Source organism: Pterocles gutturalis, unplaced genomic scaffold, assembly GCF_000699245.1.
Source record: "Pterocles gutturalis isolate BGI_N339 unplaced genomic scaffold, ASM69924v1 scaffold24168, whole genome shotgun sequence".
In the NCBI taxonomy this organism is placed as follows: Eukaryota; Metazoa; Chordata; class Aves; order Pterocliformes; family Pteroclidae; genus Pterocles; species Pterocles gutturalis.
Window position 1 is genome coordinate 653 of NW_010121129.1, and position 9,793 is coordinate 10,445.

The 9,793-nt window shown below is 56.1% G+C and overlaps 1 protein-coding gene across 1 annotated transcript in view; it reads left to right on the forward strand.

Moving 5' to 3' along the window:
* Positions 1-9,793, forward strand: part of LOC104464443 (inner centromere protein-like) — a 15,874-nt gene that overhangs the window by 328 nt on the left and 5,753 nt on the right. Inside the window, 10 exon segments of the mRNA XM_010077148.1 lie at positions 109-222; positions 2,481-3,187; positions 4,237-4,288; positions 4,868-4,901; positions 5,866-5,965; positions 6,670-6,760; positions 7,811-7,946; positions 8,023-8,157; positions 9,317-9,430; positions 9,783-9,793. The exon segment at positions 9,783-9,793 is cut by the window's right edge and continues 91 nt beyond it. Of these exon segments, the coding sequence (XP_010075450.1) occupies positions 109-222; positions 2,481-3,187; positions 4,237-4,288; positions 4,868-4,901; positions 5,866-5,965; positions 6,670-6,760; positions 7,811-7,946; positions 8,023-8,157; positions 9,317-9,430; positions 9,783-9,793 (1,494 nt within the window).

Sequence of the window (9,793 nt, forward strand, 5' to 3'; positions counted from 1 at the left end):
GCTGCTATGTCTTACTCACCCAGCACTCTTCCCCCTATTCTGTGGGTAGTATCGGTTTAGGTAGTGGGGCGAAGTAATCTCTGTCTTCTGTATTTGTCTGCTCAACAGCAACTTTGGGGCTGAACCTGAGTTAATGCCCAAAACGCCGTCCCAGAGGAGACGTCACAAGAAAAGGCAGTCCTCCTGCCTGAAAGATGAAAACAAGGAGCCAAACAGGAGGAGGTAGGTGAGTTGGTTTGTTCTGGCTCTGCCACACAGTGTATAAGAGTGGAACAAAATAGTAACAGTTTCCATGTACACAAGAACATGAAGTAGTTAAAGCAGCACATCGAGATCATCAGCATTGTGATTCCTGAGGAAGTTTGGGATAGAGTTGGCTGGTTTCCTTCACTTTCATTTTTGGGTTTTTTTTCTCTGCTTATAAACAAAGAATAAATATTCTGTTTTCTTGTCTGTTTGGATTTTGGTTTTGTTTGATTTGATTTTCATTTCAGCATGATTTTTGGCCTGAGGTTGCTACAGGTGTTGGCTCCCTGAACCTTTGCGCTGGTGTCTGAGAGAACCAGCCCTAAGTCGACAACAGATGCCAAGGCAGGATGGTGTAGGGCAGGATTTAATTGCAGGTGTAGCCAGGGATGGCTGTGATGCTAATTAACATCCTCAGTGGATGCTGGGCACGCAGGAGTGACCTGTGGGAAAGGCACTTGAATTTTGATAACCACAGAGAAAAACCCCTAGAAGTGGGGCAAGAAGAGTGAGAACTGAAAGACTGTCAGAAGCCAGACATGGAGGACGGGGAGAGCAGTAAGGCAGCGAGGGAAGATTGTGTGTGTGGTAAAGGAGGGCAGGAGAAGAAGGTGTTGCAGACCTAAACAGGGAGAGCTCGTAAGATGTGCTGTTAATTTCCAGGTAATTTCCTGAAGACGACAAGCCTTGCACATATTTTTCCTCACTTAAACTTAGTTTTGAAAGATCTGCTGATGTGACAAAAGGCCTGGGCAGGCGGTCACTTGTCAACAGGAAGTTCACGCTGCGGCTCAGCACGCCGTGCTCCATCCTGCAGGGCCAGGCCATTGTTCTTTGCCTTGCTCTGGTTTTCTCAGGGTGCATTTTAAACCCCATTTCTTAGTGTCGTGTTAATTACATGTTTCCGATTTGGTCTTTTTTGCTAATTCTAGCACAAAGTCCCTCTTCTTGCTGGGGGTCAGAATGAGAAATTAAGAGAATGAGGCTGGGGGTGGGGAGAGGGCATCGACTTGAGTCTTGGCAGTAGGACAGGTCAGTGCTTGCTGGTGGTCGTGCCCCAGGGGCTGTAAAACCTTTTCCTTACACCGCTGTGGGGTTTATTTGCTGCATTGTCTAGCTGTTGCACACTTCCAGATTAGCTCTCCATCTTTGTCTCCAGCCTTTATCTGGCTACCTCCGGCTCACTTTGTTGTGGGAAGCTGCCTTCCTCTGCACAGCCAGAGCTGTCCTTTGGTTTAGGGTTTGTCCCCCTGATCTCCTTGATGCACTGATCAGCAGTGTGGCTCCATCCTCTCATGGCGAGTTGCCTGCTGCAGCAGAGAGGATTTCCCTGCCGAAGCTCCCAGAGCCTCTCTGGCTTGTCAGGCGTAGCTGGAGACAGTTACTGTACCTGATTATTTTTCACTCAAATAACAGCCATTCAAAGAATTCATGAGTCCCAACCATGTGGGTGTTTTGTGTTGCCCTCCTTGGGACCGTGCTGTCGGGTGCCATGTGTCTGGCAGCATCGCTGTGTGTCCAGCCTGCTCACAACTCTGTGTTTAGAGCCGTCGATGTTTTTTCAGCTCTGGGTCGCTGCCTCCCCGGTGCCAGGGTGTGTTTTGTGCAGAAGCACCCACCGTTCCCACTGGGATCTTGTAGATCTCTGCTGGGGAGGCATCCATGCCGAGCTGATCCTGGGACATGGTGATATCTTGGATCCAAACCCCTCCCTGTGCAGACGCCTGCACTTTTCCCAAGGCAAACACAGCAGAGTTGGCTGTACCAGGATAGCTTTGTTGTCCCCTGGTGTCACCTCTGCCTGGGCTGTGGGACACTGTCCCCAAAGAGCAGCGAGCGTCCTGGGAGCTCGGCTGCTGCGGTTTGTGTCCGTACAGTGCAGCCGTTGTTTGTGAGTCAGCCCAGCGCCAGGCTGGCGTGGCTGCAGTAGGGGCATGTGCTGCATCCCTGCCTGCCGTAAGAAGCGTAACGTCCAGCAAAACGCATCCTGCGGGCAGCAGGGAGCAGCAAGCAGCAGTTTCTAAATCATTCCAGCTGAATGCGCCAGAGCAGCCTGTGAGCTGACCAGGTTCAGCTCCTGCTCCTCACCAGTGACGAGGGTTGCGAGGGGGAAGGGTGGGGGGAAGAAGCCTGCAGGTTCACATCAAAACTTGTTATCTGCCTTTTCCTCTAAAAAAATCATCTGGGAGCAGGAGACTTCTTCATTGCTTCATTTAAAATTGTTTTTATTTAAGGTTGTCCAGGAGGAGAAGCAGCATCAAGCCAGCGTCTTCCAAGCCGAGCTCCCAAAGGCGCCAGAGCAAAGGGCAGCCCCAGCCCCCCGGCTGTCAGGGGGAAGAGGTGTCCGTGTCCCACGGTGCGGGGGGGTCTCCGGCCAGTGTTAAAGCCGAGCTCCCAGCACGGGCTGGGAAATGCCCAGCAGAAGCACAAGGTCCCGTGGTGAAGACAGATTATCAGGACTGTCCTCGGGGTGCCGACAGCAGCGACACAGCCCGTGAGGCTGTTACGGGGGAGCCGCTGCCCGAGGGGGACGCAGCTGCTGAGCTGCAGGATGTGTCTTCTGTCGCTGCTGTCCCTGGTGGGCAGACAGCAAGGGCCGGGGAGGAGGAGGCCCCCAAAAGAACAGCAAGTACCTCCACTCCCAAGGCTGCTAGAAATGGAGATCCTGCTGCGCCCCAAGGAGATCTGTCTCCTCAAGGCCTCGAAAAGGTGCTTTTCCAGGACTGCGGCAGCACGTTAACTTCAGTGAGATCCAAAGCACGTCGTTGCTCTGGTCGCCGAAACTTTGTGGGTGGCCCCCACAAGAGCCATAGGGCCTCCTTGGCAGAAAAATATTCCCTGGCCAGCAAAAGAGAGAGCATGATCCGCAGGTCGATCAGCAGGGCCATCTCAAAGAAGGCAGCAGTGCGAGAGTCATCCTCTGCCTCCAGCAGAGTGAGCTGTAAGTGCGTCTTAGACATCGAGTGTGTTCATTTGTTTAAAGCACTGCCTGGGCTGTGGGGTGGGGAGCCAGCAGCTGCAGAGCTGCGTGTCCCCATTAACTCTGCCTCTGGCTCCTCTGAGTCTCCTTGTCCACAGGCCTTTGGCTTCCTCCCGTTTGGGGTGCAATCTTTGGGTCCTCACCTGCTGTTGGCAGGCTGTGCACAGGCAAAAAAAGAAAAAAAAAAAAAAAAGAGAGAGAGAAAGGGAAAATGCAGTCTGTCTGGTTCTAGCCACGTGTGAGGTTAGGCGATGGGAAGAGACTGTAGCATTCCCTGGGGAGGGGCTTTAATTTCAGTGTCTTCTGCCAAACCTCCAAAAAATCTATAGGAATTGAATCTCTCCACCCCCTGAAATGTGGCTGCAATTGGCAGCGGAACTTAAATGCTTTTTGGGTGAAGACAGAGTGGATGAACTGAGAACCAGATAGCATAGTCACCGGAGGAAACAGGAGTCAGAAATCCAGGCTATTCCTGGTAGCGCTGAACCCCACGTGTCCTCTGTTCCCACTGCTCCTGGGAGGTTTTGCTATTTGGACTTTCTAAAATCATCGCTTCTGAAGTCAGATTTGCTTCTAATAAAGCACTGAGGCCTTTGGTATTTGGTTCTGTCAGCCTTGAGTCACACTGTAGCTAGGCACTTGTTATCACACTTTCAGCTCAGCGGTGGTACGGGGGGGAACGAAATAAGCCGAAATCCAGCAAATCTCCCCAGAAAGGCATGTGGGGAGGCAGGAGCTGGGGTCCATTGACGGGGAAGCGCTGTCCCTGGCACAGCAGGAGCGTGTTTGTGCAGCTGGAGCTGCAGCAGAGGAGCTGCTGCCTCGGCGCTCTGCCTTCGCAGCCTACAACTGCGGGAGGTGGCGGTGCCGGTGTGGAAAGCTGGGATGAGCAATCGGCACATTCCCCGGGAGGAAAGCCTGCACGGAGACCTCAGCTCCACCGCGCACGGTGCTGCTGCCGGGAAGCCTTGGGATGAAATCCCCAAGCTGCTGATGTTTCTCTCCTGCAGGTCAAAGCTCCTTGGAGGTTTTTGCAGAAGAAGAGGTGACCAGCAGCGTGAGGTGAGGCGGGAAGGAACCACAGAAAAAGCAGCAGGGAACCTGTGTGGGTCGCTCGTACGTTACAGACGCAGGGCTGGTTTTGTAACAGGCGGTTGAGGTGATGTTGTCACCTGGGGCTGGCTGGTATTTCGCTGTTTGTGCTGTTCAGGCACAGCCCTTCCTTTTCAGCAGGCTGCTTGGAGCGGGGCGAGGTTGGTCCCTCACTCGGGTGGAGCCCAGCCCGGTGCCACGGCTGGACGGTGGTTGGGGTTGTGTCCGGGCACTCCGGGCTGTACCCAGCCTCAGCGCCAGCTGGGGTCTCACCTGAAAGGGGGACGGGTGAGACTCTCGCTGAGCTTCCTTTCCACCTGCTGTGTGGAAGTTCTGCAGAAGCGCACAAAGCTCGTCGGTGTGGTGCTCAGTAACGGTCCATCGGGTGAACGTACAGCTGTGTGGCCCGGCTGAAAAGGGCTCATGCCTCTGGATGGACCCGGATCTATCTGCGTGTCCCTTGGGGTCCCATACACTGCCCCCATCATACTTTTATCACTATAACTTGCCCTTTGGAGAGCTGAAATAATTAAAATTCTTCTTTTACAGACCTGGACGGGAACTGAGCCCCCCAGGTGGAAAGGTGAGTTCTAAGGAACAACCTACAAACGCTCTGTCTGGACACCTTCTTGCCCGAGTTGGTAGCTTCTGCTGAGCATTGCCACTGGAGGCAGGGAACTGGCCAAGGGACTGTTCTGTCGTGTCCCCTGGGGCTCGGCGAAGGTGCCGCGGGGCTGGCCAGCGCAGCCCGGTGAGTGCCTGGGCAGCCGGCGGAGCTCCCGGTGGGCAGGGACACGTTGTGCCTCTTCGAGATGGAGTTTTTGCAGGTGTTTGGCCAGGTTCCCAGGAGCCAGCACACTTGTGCCTGTCAGCTGGGCACAGGAATTGTCTGTGTGTATTCTCAGCCTGCCGCTGCTGGTTTGAGCTGCAGAAATCGGGGGCAGCTGGAGGTAACGCGCTCTCCTTGGCCGCCCAGGCTGTGTGCGCACCCTGCTAGTGAGAACCGGCAGTGCTGGCACGACAAAGAGCCCTTCCCCTGCCTGAGCTGGCAAAACCATCTGCGCAGCTGTGTGGGGTGAAGATGGCCCAGCAGAGAGGGGGCTCTGCTCCGGGGTCGGTGGTGCCTTGCGGGTGGGGGAAGGCGCAGTGGTGTGCAGGCAGCCTCCTGACACGCTGGGGTGTTGGTCTGTCCTGCTGTGAATACACCGTAACAGTACTGGAAGTGCCCGATGGCCTCGTAACGGGAAACACTTGGTGTACGGGCGCACTTTGACTTTGGAGCCCAGGTTCAGAAAGCTCCTGCTCTGTTTGAGAAGTGCTGGGCAACTGCCCGTCCTGCGGGGGCTGGTGTTTCGTGAGCAGCCCCCCGGGCACGGGAAGGAGCCAGCCGGCGTCCCCGCAGCACAGCTCAGGCTGAGGGCAGCAGACCCCTGCCTGGAGGCTGGATGGCGGTTGGAAGTGACCGGCGTTCTCGGGGCAGCAAGTCCACGGTCGTCGTGTTCTTTGGAGCAGCTGTACTACGGAATGTTTGTTCCCTTTTCCTGCAGGCTCCTGAAGACGTCCTCGTTCCAGGCAAAAGTGTGCAAGCTGCCAGCCCTCCTGCACAGCACTTACCTCCTCCCGAGATGCAGGCGGGGAGCAGCGAAGGTAACTTTGCACTGGTCTCGCTTTTCTTGCGTGAAGCCCCAAAGACACGCAGACCAGAGGGTCAACAGGAGGGTTTGTGGGACTTGTTTTGAAACAAAACCACCTCTGACCAGTCAAGGTAACTTTTCAGGTGAACTTTTCATCTCCTGAAGAGGTGAGACATGCAATTAGATAAGCAAAGACATCTTGTAAATGTCTCCAAGCCTTGAGACCAGTGCTGTCCTGTCCAGCTCCAGTGTGCACGCTGGGTGAGCGGGGACACTTTGAGAGGAGATTGCTCTTAGACCTGGAGGCTTCCACAGTTTAACCTTCTGCTAAAGCGCCTTGACATCCCTTTCCTGTGGCTCAGTCCTGTGAGGATTTACAGGTCCTGTTTATTTCCTGTGCCTCTGAGCAAGGAGATGCAGCGACTGGGGATTTGTTTCTCCGCTGCGGGAGCTGCGGGATCTGATAAGCGGCTGTGGAGGGAAGAGTAGCTAGAGGCCCTTTGGAGAGATGGGTTGTGCCTGCTCAGGAGGGTCTGTACGGGATGCATACATCCTACAGCCTTCCTCACAGTGTACCTGCACAACTCTGATACTCCAGGGAGCCATCCAGGCTCCTGGTTTCTCGGTTTGGTTCTGTGCCACAGGGCTCTGAGCACGCGAGGGCTGGAGCCCTGCAGGATGCTGTGTGCATGGTGCTGACTACAGGTTTCTTCACAGGAAGCTGTGCAAATCCAAACAGTGAACGCCAGAACGAGAGCCAGGAACAGCCCAACCCTGCCAAGTCCCAGGAGAATCCCTCGTGCATCTGGTAGGAGACATTTGCAGGGAGGAATAATGAGCCCGTGGTCAGGAAGGGCTCAGGCCTGGCTTTTTAAGTAATTAGTTTTAAAAAGCTTTGGGTGTTTGTTTCCCTACCTTCCCCCCCTCCACCGCAGCTCCTTCCGATGTAGTTTTGAAATCTTTGGCCAAATCTTGTCTCCTGGGAGTTCCTTGTGACTCTGAGCCGTGTTTGGGTCGGGGACGCAGGGCTGGCTCGGGAAGCAGGCAGAGGAGTTGGTGCACAGACCAGCAGAGGTGGCTGAGGTGGCGGGTTAACCGGTGCATGAAGGGGTGCTCCGGGAACGGCTTCAGAGCGAGGGGGTGGCTGACCTGTTTATTTTTGTCTTGTGCAAGTGTCTGTTTCCTCACTGCTTGTGTTACTGGTGTTTCGCGTGAGGTTTCACCGGCTTTTAGCTTTGCCCTCAGTCTCCTGTCCTGGATTTCTGGGGTGAATTTGCTGTGGGAAGTGGATGGAGGGGGGGATAACAGTAAGCTCTGTTCTCACGTGGATGCTCAGTGCCGTGTGATGGGTCAGGATCTGCAGCCTTCCCCGGGGCTGCTGCTGGATGGGGCCCTGCCTGTGCCGTGAAGGACTCTCCCTGCCGCTCCCTGGAGTGAGGGGATGCAAGGGAAGGCTCTTCTGACACAGGAAAATCTGTGAGTGTCCAAAGTACTTATAGAGCACGGGAAACCCTGCCGGCGAGGTGAGCTGGGCTGGGTAGTTGCCAACACACGGGGGTTACGTCTGCCCTACGCTGTTAGTACCAGGTGTAACAGAGACTTCTTGCTCGCTGGGACTCGGAGCAGAGAACGACAGTGGGTGTGGTGTTGTACTGACTGCTCTGGAACCTGGGAGTTCCCCTGCCAAGCTGTTGCATGCCTCTCCTGTCCTCCTTCACGGCTGGCGGCACGCCTGTCGCAGGGCTGAGTTCAGAGCAGGCAGCGGGCAGGAGAGGGAAGGGTGTCCCAGCGACTGAATGCTGCTGGCCAGACTGGGGAGCGTGGGGAGACCTAACGTGCCTCTTGGTAACGCCATCAGGACGAGGAGCCGTCAACAAGCGATGGGTGCTGGATGGAATGGGCAGCAGCCGGGGGGCCGTACCCTTTCCCCTTTGGATGACAAGCACAAGAATTCGGCAAACCAGACTCCTTCTCCTTCCTCTCCAGCTAGCAAGGTGAGTGGGTGCCGTGGCCCTTCTTTGCCTCCCTTTCCCTGTCAGGCGGTAACCTCCTTCCCTCGTCTCCTCCTAGGTTGTCAGACCATTGCAAAACTTCCTGCAGGCGGTGCAGCGAAACCAGCTGCTCGCGAGCCCGGGGCCCGCAGGACATGGGGGTGTCATAAAGAACTTCATCAAACGCAATACTCCCACCCGGCCCGATGTGAAGGTGCGTCAGCGTCCCACCTTCCCTCGCAGGGCTGGAGGGGGGGATCACGTCTGGGGGAGCGGCAGGAGGGACTCTTTGCCTAGAGGAGCAGAAATGAGTTCCTAGTTCTGTCTGCTGCCATGGATCAGTGCAGGTCCTCACAGCAAACTGGCCTCACAATCCTATTGCAGCCCCCCAGGAAAGGTGTCACCCCGCCTGTCCCCACGCTGTTACTGGCCGGGGGTTTTGATCCTCAAATCTTCCTCAGATGCAGGGAAGTCTTCGCTGCTCTCTCTGCAGTCAGCAGAAACATTTTATATTCTGGGGCTGTCGAACCGCAGGGAAGTGGGAAGCTTTTCTCCCTGCAGTGGGAATCTGCCCTTGTGTGCCACATAACTGGCTGCTGCGGGGCTGGCAGACACGGGTGGAGCAGGGTCAGGCAGCGGGTTCCCACCACGTACGGGTACGGAGCTAAGAGCAGGGCGCGTGTGCTGTGATGGGGGCGATCCAGTGTTATTTCCAAACCCTTAATCGTTTTTTTATGTCACTTCTCTACAGGGAGACTTTGTTGTAAGTAGTGACATCGTTAACCGCGGGGGCTGGAGGATTATGACGGATGCGCTGCTCGCATCGCGGGCACTGACAGCTCTTTCCCCTCACACGGGCATCCCTGCAGCGCTCTGTCCAAATCGGTGAACTGCCCACAGCAGTGGTGAGGTGGCAGGATCTCCTTCCAGGTGTGTTCTGCTGGGGCTGGGAACTGCTAAGGAACCTTTCTGGCCTCTAAGCACGGCTCCTTGCACTGTGCCTTCTCCCCGCTCTCCCAGCTGCTGGTGTGGGTGACGCTGTCCCAGGCCAGGAGCACGTGCTACGGGTGCTTGCCCACAGCAGCAGTGTGCTGCTCCTTGCCTGAGCGTTCCCCATGGCTGGAGGGTGGAGGTGTTTCCCTGCTAGACCTGGCACCTGCTGCTCTATCTGTTGAACAAGCGCTGCTGCCTAACCCGCATTGTTTCCTCTCCCCTCGCTGCTTCCCATCCCAGTGCGTGGGTGAATATGACTCTGACAGTCTGACAGCAACTTTTGCTCAGCGGCTGCCTGGCCTCGGGCTGCTGCGCACAAGCAGCCGCAGGGCAGCAGCAGGCCCTGGCAGCTGGGATAGTCTGTACTCGTCTCCCCTCAGGAGAGGGAGCGGCAGAGGCTGGAAAGCCTCAGGAAGAAGCAGGAGGCTGAGGAACAGAGGAGAAAGAAAGTGGAGGAGGAGAAGAGACGACGGCAGGAGGAAATGAAGCAGTGAGTGGGGTCCCCTACCTCCTGCTCCTTCCCCCGCCAGGCAGGGAGCACTGCTGCACCCTGCGCTGTGCCTGGGCACCCTGAGTGCTGCCTTTGGCCAGTGGCGCTACCTGGGCACCCTGAGCGCTGCCTTTGGCCAGTGACACTGCCTGGGCACCCTGAGTGCTGCTGTCGGGGCTGCACTGGTGCAAAGCACCTGATGATGTCTGAACTTCACCCAGAAGTGAGCTGAGGCTGGGCTCAGCCACAGCAAGTCAAGCAAAGTAACCGTTTTCCCCCATTTCTGCGGCAAGCCCCTGTTCCCCCATCATCCTGGCACAAAGCTGACCAGCCCCTCTTGCACACCCTCTGCCCAGGAAGAGGGAAG